The sequence below is a fragment of the Corapipo altera genome, unplaced genomic scaffold (genome assembly GCF_003945725.1).
Source record: "Corapipo altera isolate COAL_440 unplaced genomic scaffold, ASM394572v1 295, whole genome shotgun sequence".
NCBI classification, from domain to species: Eukaryota; Metazoa; Chordata; class Aves; order Passeriformes; family Pipridae; genus Corapipo; species Corapipo altera.
The window spans coordinates 2,172,473-2,200,333 of NW_020884936.1; the positions used below are offsets into that span (position 1 = coordinate 2,172,473).

General features: G+C 55.3%; 4 protein-coding genes across 7 annotated transcripts in view; all 4 read right to left on the reverse strand.

Annotated features, from left to right (window-relative positions):
* Nucleotides 1-957, reverse strand: part of LOC113955234 (neurophysin 1-like) — a 1,466-nt gene extending 509 nt beyond the window's left edge. The window contains exons 1-2 of the mRNA XM_027660512.1: nucleotides 799-957; nucleotides 513-714 (exon numbers count right to left, since the gene is read on the reverse strand). Of these exons, the coding sequence (XP_027516313.1) occupies nucleotides 513-714; nucleotides 799-918 (322 nt within the window). The 5' untranslated portion in view covers nucleotides 919-957. The remainder of the gene's footprint in view (nucleotides 1-512; nucleotides 715-798) is intronic.
* A 2,337-nt stretch (nucleotides 958-3,294) lies between these two features.
* Nucleotides 3,295-5,133, reverse strand: LOC113955248 (vasotocin-neurophysin VT). Its single transcript, XM_027660530.1, has 3 exons — nucleotides 4,960-5,133; nucleotides 4,233-4,434; nucleotides 3,295-3,558 (listed from the first exon to the last, which is right to left on the reverse strand). Exons 1-3 carry the CDS (start codon nucleotides 5,077-5,079, stop codon nucleotides 3,392-3,394), a joined length of 489 nt encoding a protein of 162 aa, XP_027516331.1. The 5' UTR covers nucleotides 5,080-5,133; the 3' UTR covers nucleotides 3,295-3,391.
* Nucleotides 5,134-6,832: 1,699 nt separating this feature from the next.
* On the reverse strand, nucleotides 6,833-26,859 carry UBOX5 (U-box domain containing 5). Of its 3 annotated transcripts, none has more exons than XM_027660481.1 (5): nucleotides 26,803-26,854; nucleotides 18,699-18,795; nucleotides 16,295-17,477; nucleotides 13,371-13,529; nucleotides 6,833-7,364 (listed from the first exon to the last, which is right to left on the reverse strand). In XM_027660481.1, exons 2-5 carry the CDS (start codon nucleotides 18,750-18,752, stop codon nucleotides 7,327-7,329), a joined length of 1,434 nt encoding a protein of 477 aa, XP_027516282.1. In that variant the 5' UTR covers nucleotides 18,753-18,795; nucleotides 26,803-26,854; the 3' UTR covers nucleotides 6,833-7,326. The 3 variants fall into 3 exon arrangements, with proteins under 3 accessions (XP_027516282.1, XP_027516280.1, XP_027516279.1); XM_027660479.1 differs by lacking the exon at nucleotides 6,833-7,364 and adding an exon at nucleotides 10,601-11,463 and having other exon boundaries at nucleotides 26,770-26,859; XM_027660478.1 differs by lacking the exon at nucleotides 6,833-7,364 and adding an exon at nucleotides 10,601-11,463.
* FASTKD5 (FAST kinase domains 5) lies at nucleotides 20,890-26,863 on the reverse strand. 2 transcript variants are annotated; one of them, XM_027660475.1, is made up of 2 exons: nucleotides 26,770-26,863; nucleotides 20,890-23,569 (listed from the first exon to the last, which is right to left on the reverse strand). In XM_027660475.1, the coding sequence occupies exon 2, from the start codon at nucleotides 23,528-23,530 to the stop codon at nucleotides 21,104-21,106; it is 2,427 nt and encodes an 808-aa protein (XP_027516276.1). In that variant the 5' UTR covers nucleotides 23,531-23,569; nucleotides 26,770-26,863; the 3' UTR covers nucleotides 20,890-21,103. The 2 variants fall into 2 exon arrangements, with proteins under 2 accessions (XP_027516276.1, XP_027516277.1); XM_027660476.1 differs by having other exon boundaries at nucleotides 26,803-26,853.
* Between the last annotated feature and the right edge of the window lie 998 nt (nucleotides 26,864-27,861).

A 27,861-nucleotide genomic window follows, 5' to 3' on the forward strand; every position in this document is an offset into this window, starting at 1 on the left:
CAGAGTTCCCTGAAACAGCCCTTGGGGACCCCCAAACCAGTGCCCAGGACCCCGTGGTTCTGGGGTTTAATGAGCTCATGTTCCCACCATGTGCCCTGGCGTTTCCTGGGATTGGTAGTGGGATCTCTGGTAGTTTAATTTAGGGAGGAGGTTGGGATTTCTGGAAAACTCATGAAAGCAGGAAGGGCCATGGGTTGGTGTACCCCACAGGAGTGCTGCCATGCCCCACGGGAATCCCGCACTTGCTCAGCCCCCAAAATTCGGTTGCTGTCTGCTTCCCTCCTGCCCCAAAACCTCCCTGAAGGGTCTCATGTCTCTTCCCTGGGATCGGGATAAACTCTGCCTGGAGCAGGGTGGCCCTGGCTTTTAGGGGCCATGAACTGACACATGGATGAGACCAAGACGAACCCCTTGGGCATCATCCCCTCTCCCACTGTCCTGTATAACCCTGAATTCCCTCCCAGGTGTGCGAGGACCCCGTGACAGGAATCCCGGGAGTTCCCAGGACTCACCGGTGCTGCAGCAGATGCCGGGGGCGGCGCAGCTCCCGCCGCTGCCGCAGGGTTTGTGTCCCGACTCGCAGGGGGTGGGCAGGAAGGTTTCCTCCTGGCAGCGCAGGGTCTCGGAGGTGCCGAGGTAACAGCCCAGCTCCTCCCCGCAGCAGATGTTGGGCCCGAAGCAGTGGCCCTTGTTCCGGGGGCCGCAGGGCAGGCACTGCTCGGGGGAGCGGGGAGGGAAAGAAGGTTGGGAAGAAGGGAAGGATGGGGTTAGGGATGCTCCAAACCCGCCAGGACCTACCTTCCTGATTTCCATGTCCATGACGGCGCGTTTGCCCCCGATGGGGCAGTTCTGGATGTAGCAAGCGGAGGAGAGAGCCAGGAGCCCCAGGAGGCAGAGGGCCAGAGCCTTGCAGGACATGATGGCGGCGGGACGGGGAGAGTTTTTTGGATGCTCAGCCCAACCGCTGCCCGTGTATTTATAGTCCCGGCTCCTACTTAGGATTCTGGGTACCGGCGTCACCCGTGCTCCTTAAAAACCACAAGGCATTGCTTCCCACACCGGAGGGCTCGGTTAATAGCCAGGGGTCAAGGACGTGAGGGCAAGGCCAAGGTGTTGGTTTGCTCCTCGGTGACGGCTCCGATGGCCGCAGGGGGAACGTGCAGAGGCTGCCGATGGAGTTTGGGGCTCAGGGCCCTTCCCTGCCAGCCCTGCTGAGCTGTGGCATGTCCCTCCATGTCCTGTTGGGAGCCCCTCTGGCATGGGGAGGGTAGGGATGAAGGAAGGCAGCTGCGGGTGGGATGCGTCCACTCAGGAGAAGGGTGAGAGGGGCGTGTGCTTCCCTTGGCTTCAAATCCCTTCAGGTGGGTAAAAAGTGAACCCATATCCTCCTCTGGGATCATCCACAAGATGTGGGGTGGGAAATGCCCTTGTTGGTCCTGTCCACCCACCCCTGCCTGGCCTTTGGGGGATGCTCAGCACTGGGCTCGTCCCGCTCTGGGACGATGGTGACACCCAGCCCATCCCCACCCACCCAACAGCACCACAGCCACTTGAAAACACCAGACCTCCTGGGCAAAGACCTGAAATCCTGAACTTCCCCATTGTTTCTCCTTGGAGCAGCGCGTGGGGATGGGATGTAGTGCCCTGAACCACACCATCAGCACACAAAGGCTTCCCAAGTATGAGACTGAGGACTGACGCAACCGCCCAGGGTCCTGCTCGCCCCAGCCCCTCACCTTCGTTATCCCAATTAGGAGCTTTCCCAGCTTGAATAAATTTCCCTGCTGTGGACAACACTTTCTGTCCATCGAGATCATTACCCTGCACTGGCTTAATTGGGAATTAGGCAGCCCAGAGCCCGACAGCCGTGACCTTTTCCCGTCCCTCTGGCTTTGCTTCCAAATCCGCCACTTAGCGCGTCCGGCGCGAGGGCAGCTGGGTCCCCATCACCCACCCGGGGTCAGTCCTGCTCCCTGGGGACAAGCCAGGCACTGGGATCCGTGTTAATGGTTGGAAATAGGGCTCAGCACCTGCCGTGTGCTGTCCCAGCAGCTCAGCTCCAGCTGTGGCACAGGGTGGAGGGGGGGAATTGCCATCCTGGAGCCCCTGCGGCTGCTCGGGGGGTTCCCAGACCCCCGCAAGACGTGTACTGGGAAGAAGAATGGGGGGAAAACCCACCAATTATCAGCCTCTGGTGTTTTCGGGGACTCAACACCCCGATTTTGAGGCTTCTGTCAGCTGGAGCATCATCCTGGCTCAACCACGTGTCCCTGGTGCTTCAGGAATGTTGGGGTTCACATCCCGCATCCGGGAGCAGTCTCAGTGCCAGGGCAGGGCTGAACAACCCTGATTCCTTCATCTCAGCATGGAGCCCCCTGTCTATGCTGGTGTGGCCCCTTTTCCAATGATTTTGGGGTGATTTGGGGTTGCTCACCTCCCCAGGTCTGGGATGAGATGCTGGCTGCAGGGAGCAGGGGCTGGATCAATCCTGCACCCCCTGCACGGTGCTGGGAGCTGGCAGGATGGATCCCACCGGTGTCAGGGAGCTCCACCTCCTCAGAGGTGCCACCTCCCTCGAGAATGCTATAAAGGACCAGCTGTCCCCTGTGCCCTGGCCAGTCCCAGCCAGGAGAGAGCTCGGAGCAGGGACCCCACTGGGTAAGAGACCTGGGAGAGGGTGCGGAGGGGGTTGGGATAACAGTACCCCAAATCTGAGGGGGTGACAGTGGGATAACTGGGAGACTGATCCTGCCTGTCGGTGTCCAGAGGGGACCGGTTTGGTGAGTGATGGTGGGGAAAGATGAGACCAGCCCAAGGGGGTGTTTGGAGCTGGGAGCCCAAACCTTTCTGTTCTGGGGGGGTTTTGGGTGCTTTTCCTTGCTTTTTATCATTTTCTGGTAGATGATATGCTGGTTCCTGAAGGCAACAAGACCCTGAATCTGCCCCAAAGAGGGACTTGGCCAAGAGGTAACATGATGGTGGCACATCCCAGACATCCCCAGTCTCCCGGGGCTGGGGATGGCTGAGCACCCTTGGGTGCTGCTGGGGGTTCTGGTAGGGACTTGACGGCCAGATCCCAAAGTCCAGCTCTGCCTGAGCGCTCCTGCTGCAAGAACGAGGCCAAATCCTGCACCCAGCCCAGCCAAACCACTGCAGACGGGAGCCAAACCACCCGTTCTCAGTGGGGATTTGGGGAAGAGGGATGAAACCCCTCCACAACACCCCCATCCTTGATCCCCAGACAGGTCCCCTGGAGCCCCTGTGACCCATCCCCAGTGCCCAGGACGAAGCCACCACAGTGCACGAGGACTTTTATTGGGTCTCGTATGTACAGTGCCGGGGTGGGGGGGTCGGTGAGGGTGGTGGTGGGGGGGTCGCCCCATGCCCTGGCTCAGAGGACGGGGTGCTTGCCCTGCTGCTGCTGCCGGTTCGCCAAGTGCATGAGCTTGAGGAGCAGATCTCCAGCCGAGCCGTCCAGCACTGTCAGGTTCTTCTCCGCCTCCTCCTGAGCCCCGTCCCCGCCCTCGTCCGGGCAGGCGGAGTCCATCGAGCACGTGTCTTCAGCGGGAGGCAAAACGTGGGGAGGGAACGGGTTATTGAGGACCCCGGGTGGTTTATTTTATGGGTGGGGAAGGGGTAGGTAGCAGCCCGGGGCCGCCGCACAGCTCGTGCTCCAGTTTTGTGCCTCCCCGTTAACCGGGAATGGGGTTGGATTAGGGGGTTTTTCCTGGTGCATTGGGGAGGCTGAATGTGCCTGACGGGGAAAAAGCTTATGGTGGTGGGTCGGGAAGGAGCTGCAAGACCAATCCTTTAGAATCAGGGAATGGTTTGGGTTGGAAGGGACCTTAAAGATCATCCAGTTCCACGCCCTGCCATGGGCAGGGACACCTTCCACTAGACCAGGTTGCTCCAAGCCCTGTCCAACCTGGCCTTGGACACTTCCAGGGATCCAGGGGCAGCCACAGCTTCTCTGGGCAACCTGTGCCAGGGCCTCCCCACCCTCACAGCCAACAATTCCTTCCTTATATCTTCCCTGAATCCAACCATCCAAAAATGCCTCCAAACGGAGCCAGCACCGCGCCCGCTCCCTGCCTCCCTTTGGAAGGTTAAACCCCGGCAGCAGACGAGGCTTAACTTGAATTCTGCCCCACGCCCCTGCGACCCCCCCGTGGTCCCCAGACCCCCCCAAACCCTGCATCCCACCACCCCAGCGGTCCCAGCAGCCCCGTTACCGGCGGTGCAGCAGATCCCGGGCGCGGCGCAGCGGCCCCCGGAGCCGCAGGGCTGCCCCCCGGCCTGGCAGGGGGAAGGCAGATAGTCTTCCTCGGCGCAGCGCCGCGTCTCCGCCGTGCCCAGGTAACAGCCCAGCTCGGCGCCGCAGCAGATCCCGGGCCCGAAGCAGTTCCCTCTGTTCTCGGGGCCGCAGGGCATGCACTGCGGGAAGGAGCTGCCTGAGTCCCCCGTATTCCCCCCAAAAAAAAGGGATGGACCCTCTGCAGGGTGGACCCTGCACCCTCTTGTGTTAGAAAGCAGCTCCCCACCATCCCCTTTCCCAGCCCTTGGAGGTGCCACACTGTCGCAGGGTGAACCGGCTTGTCCCTGCCGTGCTGCGGCGCTGGCCCCACTTTGGGGGGTCCCCACTGCCCTTCATGTCCTCCCTGTCCCCTCTCCACGCGCTGTCCTGTCCTCCTGTCCCCCTGCTCCCCTCATCCAGGGGGATGCTTTGCTGCGGCCGAGTTCGAGCTTCTCCTCGAGGTGCCGACAGCATTTCGGATGCTCGTTCCTCCGCCGCTCCCCCTCGGGCACGTCCCCCAGCCATCCCAAAAAACCCGCGCTGCTCCGGGGAGTGTGGCACGGCCAGCGGTGCCAGCAGGTGCCGAGGAGCCTCCGCACCCCGCAGGGCCGCTCTGCCCCCTCCAGAGCCCCATCCCGCGCCCCAGGCTCCCATCCATCCCGTACCTGTCGGAGGGCTGTGTCGGCCAGCGCCCGCTTCCCGCCCCGGGGGCAGTTCTGGATGTAGCAGGCGGAGGACAAGGCGAGGAGGCAGAGGAAGGAGAGGGGCAGCGAAGGCTCTGCCATGGTGGAGGGTGCCCGGGGCTGTGCCACTCGCGCTGTGTCTGGCCCCGTGCTGGGAGAGCTCCTTTTATGCTGCCATCGCTCCTTCCCAGGGGAGGAGGAGGAGGAAGAAGAGGGATGGGTTGTTGTTTTTTTTTTTTTGTTGTGTTTTTCTCTCTCTTTTTTTTTTCTTTCACCAAGTCACATCCAAGAGAATCTGTAATTGAGATGATTCAGTGCAGCAGCTTCTCGGGGCTGGTGAATCCCACCCGTTGTTGCTCTGAGGGGCACGTGCCAGCCCTGGGATAGCTGCTGGCCCTGGGATGGGCAGTCCTTGGGAAGGGGACCTGGATGAGGGGGTGCAGGTTTAGGGAGAGATGCTCCTTCAGAAGATGCCTGTCTGAGGAGGGATGCGAATTTAGAAGGTGCTGCCTGGGGAGGGATGTTGGTTTGGGAACAGATGTTCATTCAGGAGATGTGGGTTTGTGGGTTTGGGAAGGATGCGGATTTTAGGAGGGATGCAGGTTTGGGAGTGATGGAGGTTTGAAGGGATGCAGATTTTGGGAGGGATGGTGGTTTCAGAGGGCTGCTGGCCTGGGAGTGATGCTGGTTTGGGGAGGGATTAGAGTCTGGAAGGTGCTGGTTTACAGGGAGTTGTTTGTTTGGAGGATGCTGGTCTGGAAGCAATGCTGGTTTGGAGGGATGCAGATTTTGGGAGGGGTTCTAGTCTCAGAGGGATGCTGGTCTGGGAGCGATGCTGTTTTGGGAAGGGATGTTATTATAAAAAAAAGGTCTGAAGGGATTCTTGGGGGAAGGTTGTTTGTTTGGAGGATGCTGGTTTAGGGAGGGATGCTGCTTTGGAGGATGCTGTTTTGGGAGGGATGCTGCTTTGGAAGATGCTGTTTGATTGATGCTGCTCTGGGAGGGGATGCTGGAGGGAAGAGATGGTGTCAGGGCTGGGGCAGAACCCCGGGGGGGCACAAATACACCCCAAACCCCAGGGGCTGGGCTGCAGCACTGGGGTGCAGGGCAGGACCCTGCCAGAGCCAGGGGACCCATCAGTGCCACCTGTGGCTCACCCTCCTCTTCCACCTCTTCTCCAAGAGACAAGGCAGGGAAGCCAGGGCTGTGAGAAACATCTGTACAGGGGAAACAGCAGCAACAACCCTCCCTCCCCTCCCCATCCAGCCATGAATATTCCTGCTGGTCCCAGATCCCTTTCCCAGCAACACTGAGGTGAAATTCAGCAACATGAATTAATACACAGAGGGGAATTGGGCCCTGTGAGCACCCACCTCCTCCTTCCCCCCCAAAAATGCTGGCTCGTGATGATCAGGAGGGGCTTGTTTGGGGGTGCTGGGAGGGAGGGTGGGCAATGTGGGGGTGCTGCCAGCTGTGACCCAGCCTCTGGGGTGGTTTTGTACCCTGAGCTCAAAGGTGGGGAACTGAGGCAGAGAACCATCAAAATCAGCCTGGATGTCACTTGGGGTGGCTGAATGTGGGGTTTCCCCCCCCTCTCATTAGTGGCTTTATTTTCTCCCCCTCGTTAACATTCCTTTTCTGCCGGATCAGTGCCCTGGAGCAGCTCAGCCCTGATTGGAGCAAGGAGGACTGGTGTACCCTGGGTGAGGAGGGGGCTGCTCTGCTCCAGCATCCCAAAGGAAACTGTGACCCTGCTGTCACCTGGAAAACCAGAACACTTTAAAAAGCTCCACAGGAACCAGGGAGGAGCTCTGGAGGGGGCTGGAGCCCAGAGCATCCCTTTGCCCCCCAGAGGAAACTGAGGCACACAGGGGGAAGCCTTTTATTGGGCAGTTCTGGGGGGGCCCAGCCTGCTCCCAGCTCCTGTGATTTTGGAGCACGGATCAACCCCGGGGGCTGGTAGTCCTGGTTTTTGGGGCTTTTTGCTGGGTAACATGAGGATGATCTCCCCCCTTCAAGGGGCACGAAGGCAATGCAGCCCCTGACTCAGTTCTCCCCGGGACCAAGGGAGCGGCGAGTTCCCAAATTTGCCCCGTGACGCCGAACCACCCACGTGGCGCGGCCGTGGGGGATTTAATGACCCGTGTTATTGTAACACCAGCCATGCTTCCCCATCCAAATCCATCCCTTCACAGCGGGAGCCCAAACCCACTTACGTTGCAGGGCCGAGGAGGACGCAAAAGCCCTCGGCTGGGAAAAATTTTCTTTAAAAGAACCCCAAATGTCAGCTCTAAATTGGGTGTTCCGCGCTCCTGCTCCGTCTCCTCATTACTGTATCGTAAAATTACATTAAGCCGGGAATGATCTGCATCCAAATGACTCTGTGTCTGGAATGATAACGCAGGAATATGAGATTAAAATGTAATTATGCTCTTTAAAGTCAAGGAAGGTTAATAAAATGTTTTTCCAAGTTGCAGAGGCTCCGCAGCCGCCACGCGGAATCACTTACGGGAATCAAGGGGAGGGTGAGGTGGGAACGGGGAGGAAAAAATGGGTGGAAAACATGAAAATGGGGGTTTGGAGGAGGAAATATTGGGGTGGCTTGAGGTGAGTCATGGGACAAGTGATCTCAGGGTGATGGGTTTCACAGGGCTGGGCAGAGCCAGCTGGGAATATCCTCGCTGGGCTCTGATGTTCCCTGGTACCTGGGATGCTGTTGGACCCCCATCCCACATCCTGCTCCCAGTCAACACTTTGGGGCTACTCAAAGTTGTGCCCCAAATCCCCTAAGCAGCCCCAGGGTCCCTTCCCTGTGTCTCCAGCACTGGATTTGCTCTGCCACATCCCTGCTCTTCCCCAGGCTCTTCCCAGGGCCCCAGAGGATCCCCCTTCGTTAGTGCTGATCTCCTAACGACGTGTGCCATGGCATTCATTGGCACAGTTAGCGGCTGCCATCCTTTTCCCAGATCCCCTTGGGAGTGAGGGAAGCCCCAAAGGCCTGACACGGGATGGAGAGGGAGCAGCACCCTCAAATTGACTCCCCTGCTCAGCCAAAACACGGCCTCAGCTCTTGTAGAGACCAGCAGAGGGGCTGGGGTTGCCGGAGGGGCTCAGACACGGAGCTTATGTAATTGGTAAGGTTGGAAAAGCTCACCAAGATCATCGAGTCCAACCGTTCCCCCAGCACTGCCAAGGCCACCACTAACCCATGCTCCCCAAGTGCCACATCCACACAGCTTTTAAATCCCTCCAGGGATGGGGACTCCAATACTGCCCTGGGCAGCTGTGCCAGGGCTGGATAACCCTTTCCATGGAGAAATTTTCCCTCATATCCAACCTAAACCTCCCCTGGCACAACTTGAGGCAATTTCCTCTTTTCCTCAAAATATACAAAAAAATAGCAACAACACTGGGCATCCTGTTCTAATACCTGACCACCCTTTCCACGAAGAAATTTTCCTGAATATCCAGTCTAAATCTCCCCCACCCATCATTTAACAGTGAGAGCTTTGTTAGCTCTGAAAACTCCAACAAAGTTTGTGTGAGCCCCTCCAGAGGCTGGAGAAGGGATGGAGGTCACAGTGCTTGGCTGCAGCACATGGAGCTCCAAGTGCCAAAGTTTAACCAGGATAAATTAGAGTGACAACATTTAATCAGGATAAATTAGAGAGTGTTGGGCAAAGGGATGAATTTTGCCAGTTTGTGCATTTTCCTGCCTTTGCCATGGATGCAGCAGGGAAGGAGAAACTTCCTGAACACATGCACTGGGAATATGGAGCAGGTGAGGCTGGCAATGGAGAGCTCCCTTCTCCTGCTTGGGAGGACTGATGATCCTCAAATGGATCTGTCACAAACACATCACTGTCACCCCATGGCTCAGGGGGGTTTGGTTGGGGCCTGGTGGAGAGGGGGGTCCTGCACCTCCTGCCTTTTTCATGTTCAAGGATAAAGATGCTCCTCTGCTCCCAGGACAGCAGGAAAACAGCTTTGATGCTCCTTTAAAGGAAGTCAAGCTTGGTTGAGGCACTGCCTTGCTGCCCTTTCCATCCAAATCCATCCCACTGGGATATGGATGTCACATGAGAAGGTCACATGAGACCAGCAAGGGACGGATTTATCCAAAAAAAGCTCGGAGAGCATTAGAGGAAATGGCTCAAGCCTCAATCAAAGGTCATTCCCTTCCTCCTGGAGAGAAGACAGCCTTGGTGCTGGGAATAAATTTGCTGGTGGTGTCTGTGTGGGAGCTGAAGAGGGATTGCTGTGGGTCCTGGCAGTGGAACCCATGGGAATTCCTGGCTCTGTGTCACCCACCACCCAGCCCATTGCCTCGGGGTGCAGAGGGTCCCTGCTGCCCAAGGGGGTTTCAGTGTCCCAGGTCAGGGGGCCTCACAGGGACACCAGGTCCTTCAGTGAGCTCCAAGATGTGGGCACAGAGGGAAACTCACTCCTGGATCCTCAGCAAGAAGGGACACAGCAGGTTAAACGTGCTGCAAAGGGTCCTATAGGGTTAAGAGGAGGAGAAATTGGAGGATGAAGGCTCTGAGAAACCTGATATGAGGTGGAAATGAGCCCTTTTCTGAGCAGGGGAGGGACCTGATGTCCCAACACCACCATCCCTTCCAACCTCTGCTCAGTGCTCACTCCCTGTCCCTCCCTCCCCTCCAGAACTAAGGGAACCTGGAGATAACTCAGGAGATGGCTCCTGCCTGGATCACTGCCCAGCAGGATATCACAAGGAACTTCTGGGCAGTGGAGATACTTGTCTGAGCCAGTGGCTTTGGGTTTTGTTGGAAGCATCCAGAGGCTTTGTTAGCGCTGGAGAAGGTGACAGCTGTGTGGATTGTGAGCTCCTGCAGCAGCCACCCTCCTCCCTTCCCTGGAGATCCATGTGGAGGGGGAGGTGTGAGAGCTGAATCACCCCTGAATGGCTCACTGCAAACACGACAACACCACTGCATCAACTCGATTTTGTTGCCTCTGAATTGTGGGATTTTTTGGAAGTTTTTGCCTGTTCTCTAAGAGTTTCTTATTTAAAGATGTGGGATTTTCTATTTTTGCTCCTAGTGGAGACAGGCCATAAACTCCTGCTGACACAGACAGGGAGCAGGATCCGTGTGGTGCCAGGACAATGCCGTGTTCCAGTGGATGAGCAGCTCCTTCCCGTGTCAGGAACACCACAAGTTGCTGAGGTGCTTTTTGAGAGCAACTAAAGGTGTGACAAAGGTGAGTTGAGTCAGCTGGAGGCTCTTTATGGCCCAGAACATCAGCCAGGATATAGAAACTACCAATTAAGTGCCAACAGCATGGGGTTATGAAGGTGACAAACTCCCCTGCACATCCAGGCACATCCAGGATGGAACATATCCCAGCCATTTTCCTTCTGCCTTTTCTCTGAGCAGCTCTTTGAAGCCCATATCCCTGGGGTTGCAGGTGTTTGAGTCTCAACCCTGTGATCCATGAGGCTGCTGCTACAACCCCTCTCAACCCCCCAGGTCTGTGTGCTGATTGAGCTTTTTCCAGCCCATTTGTTCCTGCTCGGCACAGAGATTCGCTGCACAGAGATTCACTCCACGACATCATTAAGCCTCACAATGAGACCAATTAGGAGCCAGAAAGAGAAACCTGACTTTAAACATTTTATTAAGGCTTAAATGTCTATCAGCCAGCCTGGAGCTGGTCTGGTCACACGACATAAACCGAGAGGGACGTCGGGTGGGATGGGATGGCTTTTCTACAAGAGTTGGTGTGAGCAGGGGTGAGATCACTGCCAGCTCCTCATACCTTAACCACGGCCTCTTACCGCTGGATTTTGGGATGGAGGAGGATTCCAGGATGAAGGATGTGCTCTGGGAGGAGAAGGTGAGGTGGGGAGGAGTTGGGGAAGTCAGGGAGCTTCTGTGTGTTGTCGCTCACAAGGACTTTTCCCGTTCCACAACCGAAGGGGGCTGCTCATCAGAGGTGTGGTCTGAGCTCCCAGGGAAGCTGCACTCGTGGTCCGAAAGGCACCTAAAGCTAAACCACTGAGCCACGGGGAGGTGGTGGGAGGGCGGGTGGAGATCAGTCCTGTATAAATACACGTTCCTCGATAAAGAAGCTATGGCTTTTGTTATCCTCCGGCGCGGTGCTCTAATCCCCCACCTCCCCCCCCCCCCCGCTACTCCGCAAGCACAACACCGAGTCCTCTCCGCTCTCCGGCTCCTCCTGCGGGTCGCTGATGCTCCGGCGGATCCACGGGGAACGGCACCAGCTTCTCGTCCTCCCGGCAGCCCGGGGGTCAGAAGTGAACCCTCCTGACGTCCTGGGTGGCTGCCGACCTCTTGCAGCTCCCGCACTGGATGGGGGACGGCGCCTTCTGCCGCTCGGCCAGGCAGGGCCGGCACACGAGGTGCCCGCAGGGCAGCTGGTAAATGGGCTCCGGTTTGAAGTAGGAGGAGAAAGTTTTGCCGCAGGAAGAGCATCCCTGGGTCTGGCTGCTCCTGCCGTGCTCTGCAAATCACAGGATTGTGATTCGGGTTGGAAGAGACCTCTGGGATCATCGAGTCCAGCCCGTGACCAATCCCCACCTTGTCACCCAGCCCAGGGCACTGAGTGCCACCTCCAGGCTTCCCTGAAACACCTCCAGGGATGGGGACTCCACTACCTCTCCAGGCAGCCTGTTCCAACATCTAATCACCCTTTCTGTGAAGAAATTCTTCCTAATGTCCAACTTAAACCTCCCCTGGTGCAGCTTAAGTCTATAAAGAAAAGGGGACAGGAGCAGTGGATCTGTTGGGGGGTGATAAGTCCAGGTTGGGCCACTCCTCTGTACCCAATCCTGCCCAAGAGCCAAGGGCCCCAGTTCCTGCAGGCACGGGGCACTCATGGCTCAGGACTGTGCCCCTTTCCTCTGTCACTGCCTCAAGGAAAGGGAATGGTCCAGCTTCCAGGGCAGGCTGTGCTCAGGGAAGGCTGGATCACGTCAGCACTTGCACCGTCAGGCTTTTAATTGAGGACAGATGACTGTAAGAAAGGGCTTTTCACTTTTACTGAGACTTAACTCATCCTCCCTCCTGTTTTTCCGACGTGGATTAAAAGCAGTGATTCCCAATTGGAATGCTTTAGGTATCACTTTGCATTCCTGTCACACACGACCCATTGAGGTCTACTCAGTCAGCTCTTAAACAGCAGCAATCTTAGAGGGGACACGAAAATGCTTAATGACTGAATGTCACTGTGGAACAGCAAAACCTGTTGGGGGAGGGAGGGGGAGAGGGAGAGAGAGAGAAAGAGAGACAGCCCTGGTCCTTCCACGGGGTCAGCTGGTCCTTCTGAACCTCCTTCTTGGCGCCACACCCAGCAGAAGGGAAGCCAGCACTGGACTGGGGAGGGACATCTGAAGGTTCAGTGCTTCCCTGAGTCCCAAAGAGGTAATTTGGGGGATGCACACAGCTGGATGAGCATGTCCAGGCAGCAGGTGGGAGGAAGACAGCAAGGACTGGGCAGCCTGGCTTTTATATACTCAATCCTGATGGGATTCTGGGCACACATGTGGCTGGTTGGCCTGTGACGTTGCTGCTGGGACCTGGTCCTGTTAAGGATCAGGGATTTCAAAGAATCATGGAATGGTTTGGGTTGGAAGGGACCTCAAAGATCATCCACTTCCAGCCCCTGCCCTGGGCAGGGACACCTTCTACTAGCTCAGGTTATTCCAAGCCCTGTCCAACCTGGTCTTGGACAGTTCCAGGGATAGAGGGGCAGCCACAGCTTCTCTGGGCAACCTCACCACCCTCACAACCAAGAATTCCTTCCTTATATCCAATCTAAACCTACCCTTTTAGTTTAAAAACATTCCCCCTTTGTCCTATCACTATCTGCCTGTGTAAAAAGCTGCTGTTCCCCTTTTTTACAAGCCCTCTTTAAGCACTGAAAGGCCACACTATTTGCTGGATTTACACCTCTCCAGTGGCACCTCCAACCAGACTCATTCCCCATCCACGTCACAGCTCCCAGCTTGCTCCATGCAGCTCCCAGGCAACATTTTAGTCACTCAGTCCAAAATGCAGAGCTCTGGGAACAGTCTGTACTAACCTGGAGCAGGCTGGGCTGAGCACTGGATCCAGCACAACACATCCTGGATCACCCCTGGGCAGCACAGACACGGGACAGCCAAGAACATGGGAAAATCACAGGAGTCATGTCCCAGCCTGCTCTGACTCTGGGCATGGACAACAACATACACTTTCTGGGGGTCAGCAAGGTGGGAGAATAAACCATTGCACTGCTGAGATATAGTTAAGGATTGTGAAGTAAAGCCTGCTGGGAGACAGTGTAATATTTCTGTACTGAATAGGTAATATTTTGGGGTCTGAAGAGGTACACCTCCCAAAGGTGATCCAGAGGCACCTGCTGCTTACCAAGGACTGTGCCCACACTCCAGGAGCTGCTGCAGCCTCCCTCACTTGGCTGCTGCTGGCTCTTCATCAGCTTGGCTGTGAAGGAGGGCATGGAGCTGAGGGCCGAGGTCAGGGCAGTGTCCAAGCTCTCCGACAGCTTCTGCTCGTGGGACACCAGATCTGCAAAGAGGAGCACAAAGACCAGCTCTGCAAAGAGCAGCACAAAGACCAAAGATGTGCTCTGCAAAGAGATCAAGTAGTGGGAGTTGGAAAAAAAACAATGTGCCATGGAAATGCTGCTTTGGCTCTGAACCTTTGGGACAACACTCAGGATTTTTGGAGCCCTGCCGCTTGTTTTCTTGAGAGGTGTCTTTTTCCTACCCAGGTGTCTGGATAGGGGTGGACTGTCTCATCTCCTTTGGGTCCTAAAGGTGAAAACCCCTATGGATTAGAACCAGACATTCCTGTGGTGTCCCAGTGCCAATTTATGCAGAATCAGAGAATCCTTTGGGTTGGAAAAGCCCTCCAAATCCATCATGCCTAAATGTTCCTCCAGCTCTGCCAAGCCCATCACTAAACCATGTTGCCAAGTGCCATATCCACACAGCTTTTCAATCCCTCCAGGCATGGGGACTCCACCACTGCCCTGGGCAGCTGTGCCAGGGCTGGCACAGAAGAAATTTTCCCCAATATCCAACCTAAATCTCCCCTGGCACAACTTGAGGCCCTTTCCTCTTGTCCTGTCACTTATCACCTGAGAGAAGAACCCAACCCCCACCTGGCTCCATCCTCCTGTCAGGAGTTGTGGGCATCTGCAGGTCTAAAAAAAGGGCAAAACCCCAAATAACCCAGATACTTGTTTCTCCCTGAAGCCCCAGGCCCTCCCTCAGCCCTCTCCCTGAGGATCCCAGCCCAGCACTCCCAGCCTTGCTCCGTGCAGCTCACAGCAAACATTTAAACCACTGATAAAATCCATGGGGCTTGTTTTTTTCCCCTCTGTCCCAGTTGTGATCCCAAGGCCCGGGGCTGGACCCTCCCTGCAGCCCCTCATCCTGTGCAATTCCAATGGCACAGTTAATTAAGGCTCAGCATTGGGAGAATGTTGCCTGCATCACTAATTCTGTTAAATCCATCACCTCCCAGAGGAACACCTTGGAATTAGTGCTGCACATTTGCCCCAGCAATCAAGGCTGATGACACACTCGGGGCTGTGCTTTTATTTATGTACTGTCACAGCTCCCCCAGGAGATCCAGGACCCCCAGGGCAGGCCCTGCTCCTGTGGAGCTTGGGCACATCCCAACAGGAGCTGTTACACACCCCTGCAACCAAAATAACTCATGATTCCTCCTAAACCAGGGAATCAGCTCCAGACTGAGGGACCAGAGCAGAAATGTGCAGTCTGACTCCTCCCTGCCCTTTCCAGGACCACCAAACAACAAATATTTTCAACCAAGGAATTTGTTTAAAATCAAACCACCGCCTGAGCTTTTCCCTCAAAACATTTTTTTTTTTTTGCAATTTGGGAGAAAGGTGAAGGCAGTGGCAGGTCCCAGCAGTCAGAAGCTCTGGGCCACCTTTAGAGATGTTTTAGACCACTAGGTTAGAGAAGACAAGAAGACTGGACTTACCTGCCTGGAGATCACACAATGTGTGACCACAAGACACCCACACACTTGTATTTACACCTCCTGCTCAGACCAGAGCCTCACAGGAACAGCTGCTCCCTTAAACCTCACCTAAATGTGAGCTGCTAAAGCCATCTTTTTTCCCACTTCCCAGCTTAAGTTCCCCTTCCTCCTCCAGCGGGATCATTACCCCAAGCAGGAACTCAGTTTAATGACAGCTTTGCTGTGTGCAGCAGTCAGAGCCATGTAACAGCTGCACAGCAACTCCAACACATTTTAGGAATTCCTGTGACAAGGCAAAATGGATCACAGAATCATGGAATTGCTAAGCTTGGAAAAGCCCTCTGAGATCACTGAGTCCAACCATCCCCCCAGCACTATCAAGGCCACATGTCCCAAAGTGCCATATCCACAGGGTTTTAAATCCCTCCAGGGATGGAGACTCCACCACTACCCTGAGCAGCTGTGTCAGGGCTGGACAGCCTTTTCCATGAAGAAATTTTCCCCAATATCCAACCTAACCCCCTCCCTGTGCAACTTGAGGTTGTTATCTGGGAGACCAACTCCCCCTCTGGCTCCACCCTCCTGTCAGGGAGTTACTGAGAGCAACGAGGTCCCCCCTGAGCCTCCTTTTCTCCAGAATGGAGAATGTTTTGTATTCCCAGCAGTGCTCCTACCAAATCACTGAGAAAAGCATGGATAAAAGGAAACCAGTCCCCCCTTCCTTCTGCTGTAGCCACAAGTGACATCCCTTGTCTAATTTAGTCCCTACCTGGTTTTCTGCTCTAACCACATGCAAACCCTGTGCAAGTCTCTCCCAGCCTGGGCTGTCCCTCCTGCCTGCTCTGCAGGCAGCACTGCCTGCAATTCCCTTGCTGTGGTTGGTTCCAAGTGCATCCCACTCCTGCTTTCCTCCTCAGCTCCCTCCTCAGGATAAGATCTGCATAGCCAGGACTCCCTGTGCCATCACCCCCAGACACTTCTTTTCCCGTTTTTGCAGGACATAATAAATCAACCTGGATAAAGAAACTTCCAACCAGCACAGTGAGGAAAATGCTGCCTCCCCATGGACAGGAAGGAGGAGAAAGGAAATCCAAACTAAAAGGGAAAGGTGGTGACCTGAGCAAACAAGGGGGCAGTGAAACAGACTGGACAGGTAACATGAGAGGTGAATGAAATGACCCATCAACAGGCAAATACAGACTGGGAGCTTCCCAGAGGTGGGATGGGAATCCATGCTGGAGCTTCCTGACTTGAAAACCCAACCTCAGGCTGCCACAACACCGAAGAAACAGAGGTGACCGAGGGAGCCACGATACCTGTGGAACAGTCCATCTGGGTCAGGTGGGAGTCACTGTCAGTTCTCAGTTTTTTAGCACTGTTCTCTGAGGTAGAGGAGACAAGTAAGTTTGTAGCAGAAAAATAGGGCGGCTGCAGGGAGCCCTGGTCCAGGCAGTCCATTTTCCTTTTCAGAGAAGACATGGTTATGGAAGAGGGCACGAGGGTCTCCGAGGAATGAGCCCTCCCCAGCAGGTTGGTGCCAGGGATGCTGTGCTGCAGCAGGAAGTGGTCTATCCTGGCCTTGAGGGTGGGGTGAGGTAGGGGCTGCGAGTGCTGGCTGAAGGCCACCCCGGTGAAGGGGTCGCTGGGGACCCTCCCCCAGGACGCCTCGCTCCGGTTGCACTTTTCCAAGGTGGTCTGGTCGATCACCTTCCCGGAGGGCAGGAGCATGGGCAAAGTCATGATCTCCAGGGTGATGGGGTCCAGGAATTCCTCGGGGATGTCCTGGACGACGTCCACCAGCTTGCGGAGGGTGTGCTGCTCGCTGTCGCTGGCGCTGAAGGGGACGCAGTCGCTCTCCATCGGCGTCCACAGCTCCGGCTTGAGGCCGCCGGCGTCCTGGGCCAGGAACTGGGAGGCCACCTGGAAGACACCCTCGATCACCTCCTGTGGGCAGGACTTGGCGGGCTGTGCCCACACCTCCAGCCTCTTGATGCTCGGCAACCCCCCCCCCGCCACGTGCGTGATGCAGATTTTCAGGTGCGACACGTTGCTGAGCGAGGCGGGGCCTTTGTTCCAGAGGTCCTGGGACACGGAGCCGGGGTAGGAGAAGACATTTTCCATCTGATGGAAGGGAGGCCTCGGCTTGAAGCCTCTGTGGCCGAAAGTCACTTTGCTTTGATTCTTTAGGACAGCTTTGCCCACCAGTGTGAAAGTGTCTTTGTCCGACACAGGCTGCCCGGCCAGACCTGAGAAGGGCCCCTCGGGGCTCTGCCAAGAGGTTTTGTGGCTTGAGGTAGAGGTGTAAACTTCGAGCCCGGAGAAGGTTTGGTACCCCCCAGAGGAGATGTCGATGTTAATCCTGCAGATCTCGATGTTGAAGGGAAAGGAGATGGTGACGTGGACCGGGGGTTTGATGAAGTACTCGCTGCGGAAACCGCGGTTCCTCCTGGCCAGGTCCTCGGAGATCAGGTTCTCCACTTCGTAGCCATCAGCAGAGATCTGTGTCCCAGGAGAAAACTGGGTTTAGTTTGGAGCAAGAAAATCAAAGGAAATTCACAAGCACTTAGGTAGATTCTCAAGGTGACACCAAGCAAGAGGCAATACCACACTGTGGTTTATGTGCAGCTGAGACAAGGCAGCAGATCCCTGCTCCCACCCACTCCCACCCTCCCCCAGCCACATGATCCCATCCCCGCTTCCTGCAGCCTCTGTCACCTGTTCAGCCATGGGCAGAGCTGATTTAACTGCTGGAAGAGTGGAAAATTAGGGATGGTTTGTGGTTTTGGCTGGGTCAGTGAAATAAAGCAAGTGGGAGAGGGTGGCTGGGAGCAGAGATGTGTGTGAGGAGATGGGAATCTCCTCTTTCAGTCTCCTTTTCACATGAGAGTCTCCTCTTTTTCCTTATGCCAGCTTCTCCTGCTGTGTGGAAATGCTCTTGGAATCAGCACAGGATCCCAGAGAAACCTCTGGAGGTCAGCCAGCCTCTGGGACCAACCCAAATCAGGCTGGATCTCCAGTCTCCCAGAACATCCAATCCCACCCTCTGCTTTGCTCCTGGGCAGGCTGGCTCCACCCATTCCCTTTCCTGGAAGCTCTGGGGCCTAAAAAATCTGCAGCACTTGCTAAATGAACAAATAAAAGCAAGGGACATCTATTTATTCCACCTGTTTGATAAGGGCTTGATCATGACAATGACACCAAACCTCCGTGGCTTGGCTGGGTCTGTCCACACACCCCCTGCAGGGATGGTCACACCTCTACTGCTGCAAAAACAGCACAGTGTTTACAAATCCAAGGCTGTCTCGGATTTTGGGGAGAGGTGCTGTGGAGACTTACAGTTAAAAAATAGCTCTGAGTTAAAACTGAGGTTTTTTTAAGGGATTCTGACGTGCTGAGGGAAAACAGAAGTACTTGGAAAGTAACTTCAGCAAATGCTGTCAAGGGCTGTGTGTTCCACTGGACAAAGGGAAAGCTGGAATACTGCGGGAAAAAAAGGGATCTCAGGTCAAAGAACACACACCTGACAGCACATAACACCGTCTGGTTATGAGATCCTGCAAAATTAGGGCTTTCCCCTCCAACAATTAGTGGGTGCCACATGAGAGCAGTGATGTTAATTATCCCAGAGGAGCAGTGAACCCTCCCCAGCCCCAACCAGTCACTTCCATCTAATCCCTCCGTCCCTCCCGTTCCCTAAAAACCCCCACATCACTATTTTACCTTGTTGCAGTGAATTCTTGGCTTGAACTGTGGGAGACAGACGTTTATGACCATCTTGGCAGCTGGAGAGGGGTCACTTTCTGAGCATCAGATTCAGCTTGTAAAAAAAAAAATAAATTAGAAATAAAGGCAGTGAATATCCATGAACAGTGAAACATGTTTAGGACCCTGGATGAGCTTGGGAATTCCTAAAACGCAGTTCAGATCTGATTCCAGGAGGTTAAGCCAATATAAACCCAAAGACTGTGGTGGAGAGAGGGGATTGGAAAAAAAAAAAATCACATTAATACTGATTGGTGAACCCCTGGAGAAACATCAGAGAAAAAACGGCTATTTTAACTAAAAAATGTGGACAGACCAGCAATTGGATCTGAAAATTTATCAGAGATGCAGGAGGTTTTGTAGATGCAACAAAGCACCAGCACAGCACAAGAGCCTGCCACAGGAGTTGGTGGGAGCCAAGATTAACCACAAATATTAATAACCAGTGTTAAATACCTCCAGGAGAGCAGAAGGACATTAAATAGCTCTGAGGGAGATATCTGGGTTCTGAACACCAGCAGCTGATTCTTCTGCCAGTGTTCATTAGAAAAACTCAAGCGAACACACCTTGTTTTCCATTGGAAAAGAAAATGTGGCTGGAATTGGCTCTATCTGATCCCTTTTAAGAATGAAATTATGTGTGAGGTAAGAGCTTTAACCTCACATTAACCCCAATTTTAACATGTCACTGCCTTGGGCAGCCCTGCAGATCAGGAACTCGCTGCCTCCTCCAAGAACAAGCATCTCTTTAATGATTTTCAGCTGAAGTTGTTAGCTCAGCCCAAATGAAATCAGCCTTCTGGGGGCACCTCGGTGCTGCCAGGGAAAGGCAGAGTTAATGAGCTGCATCTGAGAAGACAGAAGTAGAATCCCAGGCACAAATCCCACATGTAAAACCCAACACAATATGCAATCTGAGCCAGGTTACAATGCTTGACCAAAGCAGTGTGACCCCAACAAGAGGTGTAACAGGGCAGGTGAGCAGCCCTTCCATCCCAATATTTGGTCTGGCAGCCATCAGGAGCAATTCCTGCTCTTCACCAGGGAACACAGGATCAGGGCAAGCACAAACCAACTCTCCTCCAGTACTACTTTCTGAGTCTGAGAGGCTGCCAGTGGGGAACTGGTCAAACAGGCTTTTAAACTGGTTTGACTTTTGGGCATCCACATATTAGAGGAGAAATCTGAGGGTTTAACTACAAGTTCTGCCTCAAAACTGCCCCTTCTGGTTCATTTTGAGCCAAACTGAATTTACCAAGTGGTAAATTCACTCAACCCTCAGCACTGGTGTTGTGAAAAATGGCAACTCAACTCTCTTTGCTCCCTTCCTTGGGAAGACTCAAGATTCTCCCTCTGTTCTCTCTCTCTCCTCACATCTCTTTCCTGGGCTGAAGACTTCTCCTGTGGCATATGGATATTCAGGTATATTTTACAGGATTTTTTCCTACCTGCTTGTGACCCTGACAGACTTAAACAACTCTGGTTATTTTCCCAGGTTCACCACCTCAGTAAGGAAAGGGATTATTCTCCATGTCTGAGTCACTGCTCTCCCTTCTACTGAAAAGTTCTGCTACAGACTTCAGGGTAAAAATTGGTCACCAAGTTGCTTTCACCCATGGCTGTGTTTTTTTTCCTCTCTCTTGTGTGAACATTCCCTAAAGTGAACAAAGATCCTTCACTGAAGCAGTGAAATCCAGACCCGAAGGACTGTGATTTCTACTTCTCCGTGCCAGCAAAACCCTCTGTGGTCTTGGATAAGGAATTTCAAATCAGGTTGTCTGGAGCTCATCACATTGTGCTTCCTGGTGTCCTACATACCACTATGGAGCTGCTGCCATAAGGAATGTGCATGGTGGACACCAAACTAAAGCCCTTAGAGGATGAAATTAATGTCTCAGGGTCTGAGCACCCCAACCTTCTGAGCACTCAACATCCACACTCTGTCCTGCTAAAGGAGAAACCCAGGCTGTGCCCTCCAGCCCCAGCTTGATGGCAATGGGAACAGTGAGGAAATGAGTGTGTTCCAGGCACCCAGTTCAGCTTCATCACTAAATATTCTCTCCCAAATATCACTGTTCCTGCTCTCACAGAGCCACCAAATCCACCCACTTTGATTCAGGGCGGAGAAAGGAGTAACCACAGAGAAAAATGAACCGTTAGCAGGTTTTATTTGTCGTGGGAGCCTTTGAGGATCTGGGTACAAAAGGAGAGCGCGGGACACACGGGTGTGAGCAGAGCAGAACTGGCCACGCAGCAAGGCCCACAGCACCTGCCAAAGACTGACCCGCCACTCAGAGACCAGTTTAACCAGTAACCAGCAGCAGGCACGCACTGGGGAGGCTCTGAGCCAGCCCCACACCCCCCTACCCAGCCCCGCTGAGCAGCGCCGGGTCGAACACTTTGTAGTGGAGGTAGCTGAGCTTCTCGGAGCGCGAGCGCCGGAGCAGAGGGAACCATTCCCAGAAGGGCAGCTCCACCACCACGTATCCCAGGTGCCGGAGCTGCCGCCGCTTCAGGCAGTGCAGCCCCAGGAGCCTCTTGGAGCTGTAGCAGTAGTGGTTCCTGTTGGACACCTGCAGAGCCAGCCTCACCTCCCCAGGCTGCAGGAGGGATAGGGGGGCTCCAGGACAGCGCCCTGGTTTAGGCTCAGCTGGTGATTTGGCCCCTGCAGTAAGAGCTCCATCTGAGCACAGCATTCCTGCTTCATGCCCTCTCTCCTGCCTGGGAGTCCTGCCTTCATTTTCCACTTCCACGGGAGACCGGCCATGAGCTCTCCCCTTGATAAGCTGAGCCATCAAGTCATCTGTTAGACTGACCCCGATGTCTTTGAGCTTCCTGGCTGCCATAGGACTCTTGAAGTTGAAGGGGATGGGATGTCCATCCGTGGCCAAACGCACCTCCAGGTCGCTGGACCTCGTGTGTGGCAGGATCATGTGGTTCTTCACGTACTCGGGGCCCCCCAGCATGCTCTCCAGGAGGGACGTGGCCTCCACGATTTCGGGCCTGATGTAGATCTCCTGCTCTGCAAAGCTCAAAGCCATCTCAGCGAACTCCTGGCAGAGCTGAGGCGGGAGGCGGTTGCCTCCGTAGGTGGGGCACTCGATTTCAACGCTCTTCCCAAGGGTGAACAGGTCCTTGTTGAGCTCATATTTGCTGCCCCTTGTTTTCTGGACAAAATCCTCCCTCAAGGCATAGTCTATCAGCTCCTCTGGGAAGCGTTTGACAAAGGCCAGGCCAAGCAGAGCAGTGAGGAGATGCTCTGGAAACTTCTTAAATTCATGGAGTTTTTTATGGATCTGCTTTATCAGGCTGGAGTAGAACTCGTCCTCGTTGGGAGGTTCATAGTCCAGGCACCCAAACGACCACAGGAACTTGGCAGCGTCTTTGCTCCGGCAGTAGGACACCTTGGAAGGCAACGACATGGCCACAGCAGCCAAAACACCCTCGTCAAAGTAGTGCAGGGATGAATAGGTAAGAGTGATGTGCATGATGCCCTGGATGTTCACTGTAGGAATCCGCTCGGGAATCACCTTCCCGAGCTCCTTCAGGAGGGGCAGGTGGTCCATGCGGGTGTAGCGGAGCATCTTGAGCACGTTCACCAGGGCGTAGGTGCTCATGTCCTCCATCTGCAGGGAGACCCTGTCCGCAATCCTCCTCATGACGTGGTCAGAGATGCCACTGACGGACTTGAAGAGCCCCAGGCAGATGGCTCCCAGCTCCTCCAGGGTGAAGGAGTCCAGGTACTTCAGGATCGTGCTCTCCACCTTCTGCGCCAAGTCCGCGGGCGACCGCCGGCCCTCCCCGATGATGTAAACGAGCTGCACAAACTGGGGCAAGGTGAGGTCCTTCCAGTGCAGGTTGACAAAGCTGAAGAGGATGCTGAGGTAGGAGGGCACGCTGCGCTCCAGGCAGCGCCAGCAATCCGCCACCAGCAGCAGCTGCTCCAGCTCCATGTCCCACGCCCGCCGGCAGAACTCGCCCTCGCACGCGTCCAGTAGAGGGTGGGCAGGTGGGACGGCCAGGAGAACACAGGACTTTAGAACGTGGATGAGATCTGGGGTGCTGAAGAGCCTGATGGCTCGGACAGCACAGTGACACAGGGCATCAAACCTGGGCTCGGACGCCAGCCCCGCGCGTCGCTCCACCGGCAAACGGCTCAGCCTCTGGAAATGATCCCTGATGGATCCTGGGCTGCCCTCACACGCAGCCACACTGTCCAAAATGGAGTCACCTTCCTCTGCAGGGAGGGGCTGTGCTGGCTCAGAGCTGTCACAGCTCAGGGATCTGTACTCAGGCCTCCCCTTCTGAAACACGCGTGGGTCCTCCTTGGAGTCGTGCACCTCCCACTTCTCCTTCTCCGCCTCCTCCTTGGACAGCGCCGCCAGGATGGTCTGCTGGAGGAGTGTGTTGGACCTGGACTTGGACGGGGCTCTCCTGATGGGTGGCAAAGTTCGGGAAGAGGCAGCAGGGAATGCCTGTGGAGCCTGTGCAGCGCCAGGGTTGGTGAGCATGTCACCGAGGGCCTGGCCACTGTCCCTATCCAGGTGCTGCCGGGAGCCAGCTCTGCCTCTGGCATAGGCAGATGGATTGTACAACACTCTGTAGTCCAGAGGGTTCAGTAGCTGGATTGTAGCCGTGGGTTCACTCCCAGTGTTGGCTGTTCCTGCGTTATCCTTCTCCTCCTGCTCACATTTGCTGCTCCCATGCTCGGTCTCGCGCTTGGCTGTGGTCGAAAACGCTGCCACCCTGCTCAGCCTTGGAATTCTTCGGCACATGAGCACTGTAGCCATGGATCACAACTTTACTGGGCTCTGAACTGCTTCCAGGTACTGAAAAAAGGGCAGACGAAGAGTGAGTGGCCTCCACCTCACAGGCAGCACCTTTTAATTTATCCTTTACGCTACAGACAGTGAGGAGGCGCCGGAGTTCCCCTTGGATGGGGCAGCTGGTTCCCTATGGATCATCACCTCATGCAAAGGCGCGTCAGGACAAGCACCCAGGTGACCAGAAGTTGGAGTACAAGGCACTCAGGTGTCACCTGACACTCAGCAGACCCAAAACAACCTGGCACAGACTGTGAGAGTTAAGAAAAAAAAATCGGGTTTTCGTTTTTAAGAGACCCAAACTGCTTTGCTTTCGCTCTAAACAATGAAAACGTGTTTTTGCAGTAGAGCTGCAGCTTTGAGAGGCTTTATGTGTTCAAACAGAGCATTCTGTGCTTTGGTCATCCTGGCCTGAAGCACCAACCACCACCTGAGGAGCTGTCCAAAGATCCAGGGTGCTGCGCCGCTCTTTGCCCCTGGAAGACAGGACGAGGAGCAAAGTCTCTGCACAACCAGGGCACTGGGGGGAAAACTGGCCCAGAACCTGCAGATGGAGACGGGAGGAAAGAAGAAACCCCAGAGAAAAGTTGGAGAAAAGCATGGGAAAAGCAGCATGGTGAGTTGAGAACCAGAGGGAACGAGCTTTACGCTGCAGATTTGGGATCGTTTCTCAGCTTCCCGATGAGGAAAGATGTGGGATCGGTGCAGGCAAACTCAGTTTTCAGCAGCAAAATGGGAACTCTGGGGGTAGGAGAGGTGGGGGGTGAACACTGTGGGTTTGGATGTGGGAGTGGGAGAGCTCTTCCACTAGCCCAGGTTGCTCCAACCTGGCCTTGGACATTTCCAGGGATGGGGCAGCCACGGCTCCTCTGGGCAGTCTGTGCCAGGGAAGCAGATGAGGATGTGTCCCACCCTCTGCTCCATGGACAGGGAGCTGAAAAAAACAACTGGGGTGGAGACCAGGAGGCTCTGGAGGGCAAACAAAAATGTGGATTTGTGGAGACAACCGTGCAAGGAGACAGGCCAATGTGATTTTAAGATGATCAGTAAATATTTGTGAGCTGCTCAGCAGCCCTTAAATTGCTTACTTGTACCTCAGAGCAGCCCCTGGTGCAAATCAAGCTCTGCCCCACAGACCACGGGCAGCTCCAAGGCCAGGACTGTCCCCTCCCAGCAGGAGAAGCCAAATGGTGCCAGGTAGGAGAGACTCTGCCCCTTCCTGCCTTGTCTGGGGAGCAGGGGAAGGAAAAGCCTCCTCAGGGGCTGGACAGGAAAACCCAAGCCGAGGGCTGCATCTCAAAGAAATGACTGGGAAAATGATCATTTCTGGCTCTCCTGGTTGCAATGTCCAGCCTGGAGTGGGAACAGGTGACAGATGCTGGAGACAGGGAAAAGGAGACCCCATTGCATCCCCTCCAACCTCCTCCTCCTTCCAGCACGGAATATCCTGAGCTGAGAGACCCAGCACCTCACAGAGCACCTGGAGGACTCTTGGAGGGGCTGGATCAGGCTCCAAAAATCATCTTGGACAATAGGACATTTCTCCAGCCAAGGCTTTCCCAGAGAATTCCTCTCCCTGCCTGACTTTGGGCATCTTTATCTGTTTTCCCACCAGAGGCAGGTTGTTTATCCACAGTCATTTCCATCTGCTGCGGAAGGTGATGCTCCCAGTGAAATCCAGTGCTGCTGTTCCCAGGAAAACCCCCCTCCCAGCAGAAACAGCCCCACTTCAAAGCCAGGGAATCAAAGCCCCAGAGAGGGCTCCCAGGTGCTGCCAAGAATGTCCTGCATGGATTCTGTGTGGGGCTGTGACACATTTGGGAAACGAGGCAGAAAACAGAGCATTTCCCTCCTCCTTTGCTCCAAATCCAGCAAAAAAAAGGGAAGATCCCTCACAGGGGAGCAAGGTTGGGATGGGACAAGGCAGTTCCAAGCATCCTGGAAGAACAGGGCCTGGTCCAAGTGATTATTCCATGATTTCAACCACCCCCAGCCCCAAATCCTTGTGACATTCCCAGTTTCCACACCGTTTCTCTTCCAACTCAACCCACACCTCTCCTCAGTTTGCCTCCCTTCACCCTGAGCAACCAGAGCCTTCCTTGCTCCTCCCACTCCACATCCCAGCACAGCCAAACTCCTCCCCACCTCTGGGAAGGCCTCACCAGGATTTTCACTTCCAAAAAGCCGTGGAGTTTTGGAGCTGGGCCCTGCAGGACTGGGAATGCACCCTGAGAATGGAAACATCTCTGTGTGAGTGTCACACTCACAGCTGAGTGTTGCTGGACATCTGGAAAACAACATTCCTGGAGGGATCTCACCCGTCCTGGGGATAGAGGAGCATCCCAAAAAGCTGCCAGGGCTTTTGGTCCCTCTGCAACACTTTTGGCAGCACTGGAAACCACCCCCCAGAACCCACCCTGGGCTTCCCCCCACAGCCAAGGGGCAGATGGAATCTCCTGGGGATGTGTGAGGGAGGAGAGGGTTATGGAATGCTGGGGGTAAAACAGCTACTTCTGGCCAACACCTGAAGTGAAAACCTGTGCCTGGGATGGAGGGAGGAAGGACACAAAAGGGATGCCCCCTCCCCCCGTCAGTTTGTGGTGTCAGAGCACAAAACAGTGACTTTCTGGGTTGTTTGTGGTTTTTCCCTCTTTTTTAAGATCACAGAATCCCAGACTGGTTTGGGATGGAAGGGGCATCAAAGACCATCCAGTCGTACCCCCTGCCACGGGCAGGGTCACCTTCCACTAGCCCAGGTTGCTCCAAGCCCCATCCAACCTGGCCTTGGACACTTCCAGGGATCCAGGGACAGCCACAGCTTCTCTAGGAAATTCATCCCAGGGTCTCACCACCCTCACAGCCAACAATTTCTCCCCAGTATCCCATCTATCCCTGCCCTCTGGCAGTGGGAAGCCATTCCCTGTGTCCTGTCCCTCCATCCCTTGTCCCCAGTCCCTCTTCAGCTCTCCTGGAGCCCCCTTCGGGCACTGGAAGGGGCTCTCAGCTCTCCCTGGGGCCTTCTCTTCTCCAGGTGAACCCCCTTAGCTCTCCCAGCCTGGCTCCAGCGCAGAAGGGCTTCAGCCCTCGCAGCATCTCCATGCGATTCCCTTATCCCAAGGCTCCAGCGGGGACAGCGCCGGCAGCCGCAGCTCCGCCACTCCCCCCCACGCCACCTACAGACACATACCCCACAAATACACACGTACAGCGAGGGCAGCGCAGGCCCGGCCGGGACTCACCGGGGCCGCTCCGCCGCCGCCTCCTCCTTCCCCTGCGCCGCCTCCTCCTCCCGCCGCTTCCGGTCGCGCGGCGCTGACGCCACTTCCGGTCTCTCCCCGCGCGTCACGTGACACGCGGGTCACGTGTCTCCGAGGGGCGGAGAGGTCACGTGGCCGCCCCGGGAGTTACCGGGGCCGTTCCGGGGTCTGTGAGGGGGAACCGGGACCCCGAGGGACCGAGGGGAGCTCTGGCACCCTCACTACCCTCGCAATTGGCTTTCCCGGAGAAGCTGTGGTTGCCCCATCCCTGAAAGTGTTCAGGAAGGACGTGGAGCTGCTGCAGAGAGTCCAGAGGAGGCCCCGGAGCTGCTGCCAGGGCTGGAGCCCCTCTGCTCTGGAGCCAGGCTGGGAGAGCTGGGGGGGTTCCCCTGGAGAAGAGAAGGCTGCAGGGAGAGCTGAGAGCCCCTTGCAGGGCCTAAAGGGGCTCCAGGAGAGCTGGAGAGGGACTGGGGACAAGGCATGGAGGGACAGGCCAAGGGGGAATGGCTTCCCACTGCCAGAGGGCAGTTTTGGATTAGATCTTAGGAAGAAATACTTCCTGTGAGGGTGGGGAGGCTCTGTCCCAAGTTCGGGAGAGAAGCTGTGGCTGCCCCTGGATCCCTGGAACTGTCCAAGGCCAGGTTGGATGGAGCTTGGAGCAACCTGGGCTAGTGGAAGGTGTCCCTGCCCATGGCGGGGGGTGGGACTGGATGAGCTTTAAGGTCCCTTCTTACCAAAACCATTCTGTGCCTATGATTCTGTTGTTAAATCACACTTTTGGCTGCAGGTATCTCAGGGTACCTGCACACCCAGAAATGTCCTTCCCATGTCCCCAGAGAGCCACAAGCCTGAGGGGCTTCCCCTCACCATGGGGGTGGGGGTGGGCTCATATCTGGGCTGTGCCTGTCATTGCAGCTCTTCCAGCAGAACTGGAGGGATCCAGGTGGCAATGGACCTGTGGAAGGGGGATTAAGGTGACAATGGACCAGTCGAGCTGGTCTAGTCTGACCCCCTGCTCAAGCAGAGCCTGATGGCCAGGGC

Coding starts and splice junctions, on each gene's coding strand:
- FASTKD5 (XM_027660475.1), bottom strand. CDS start 23,530: ATGGCTACAGTGCTCATGTGCCGAAGAATTCCAAGGCTGAGCAGGGTG.
- UBOX5 (XM_027660479.1), bottom strand. CDS start 18,752: ATGGTCATAAACGTCTGTCTCCCACAGTTCAAGCCAAGAATTCACTGC. Junction 13,530..16,294: donor CCAGATGGACTGTTCCACAG/GTATCGTGGCTC, acceptor TCCTCTTTGCAG/ATCTGGTGTCCCACGAGCAG. Junction 11,464..13,370: donor GAGTGTGGGCACAGTCCTTG/GTAAGCAGCAGG, acceptor TGTGATTTGCAG/AGCACGGCAGGAGCAGCCAG.
- LOC113955248 (XM_027660530.1), bottom strand. CDS start 5,079: ATGGCAGAGCCTTCGCTGCCCCTCTCCTTCCTCTGCCTCCTCGCCTTG. Junction 4,435..4,959: donor CCGACACAGCCCTCCGACAG/GTACGGGATGGA, acceptor TCCTTCCCGCAG/TGCATGCCCTGCGGCCCCGA. Junction 3,559..4,232: donor CGGGATCTGCTGCACCGCCG/GTAACGGGGCTG, acceptor CTCCCGCTGAAG/ACACGTGCTCGATGGACTCC.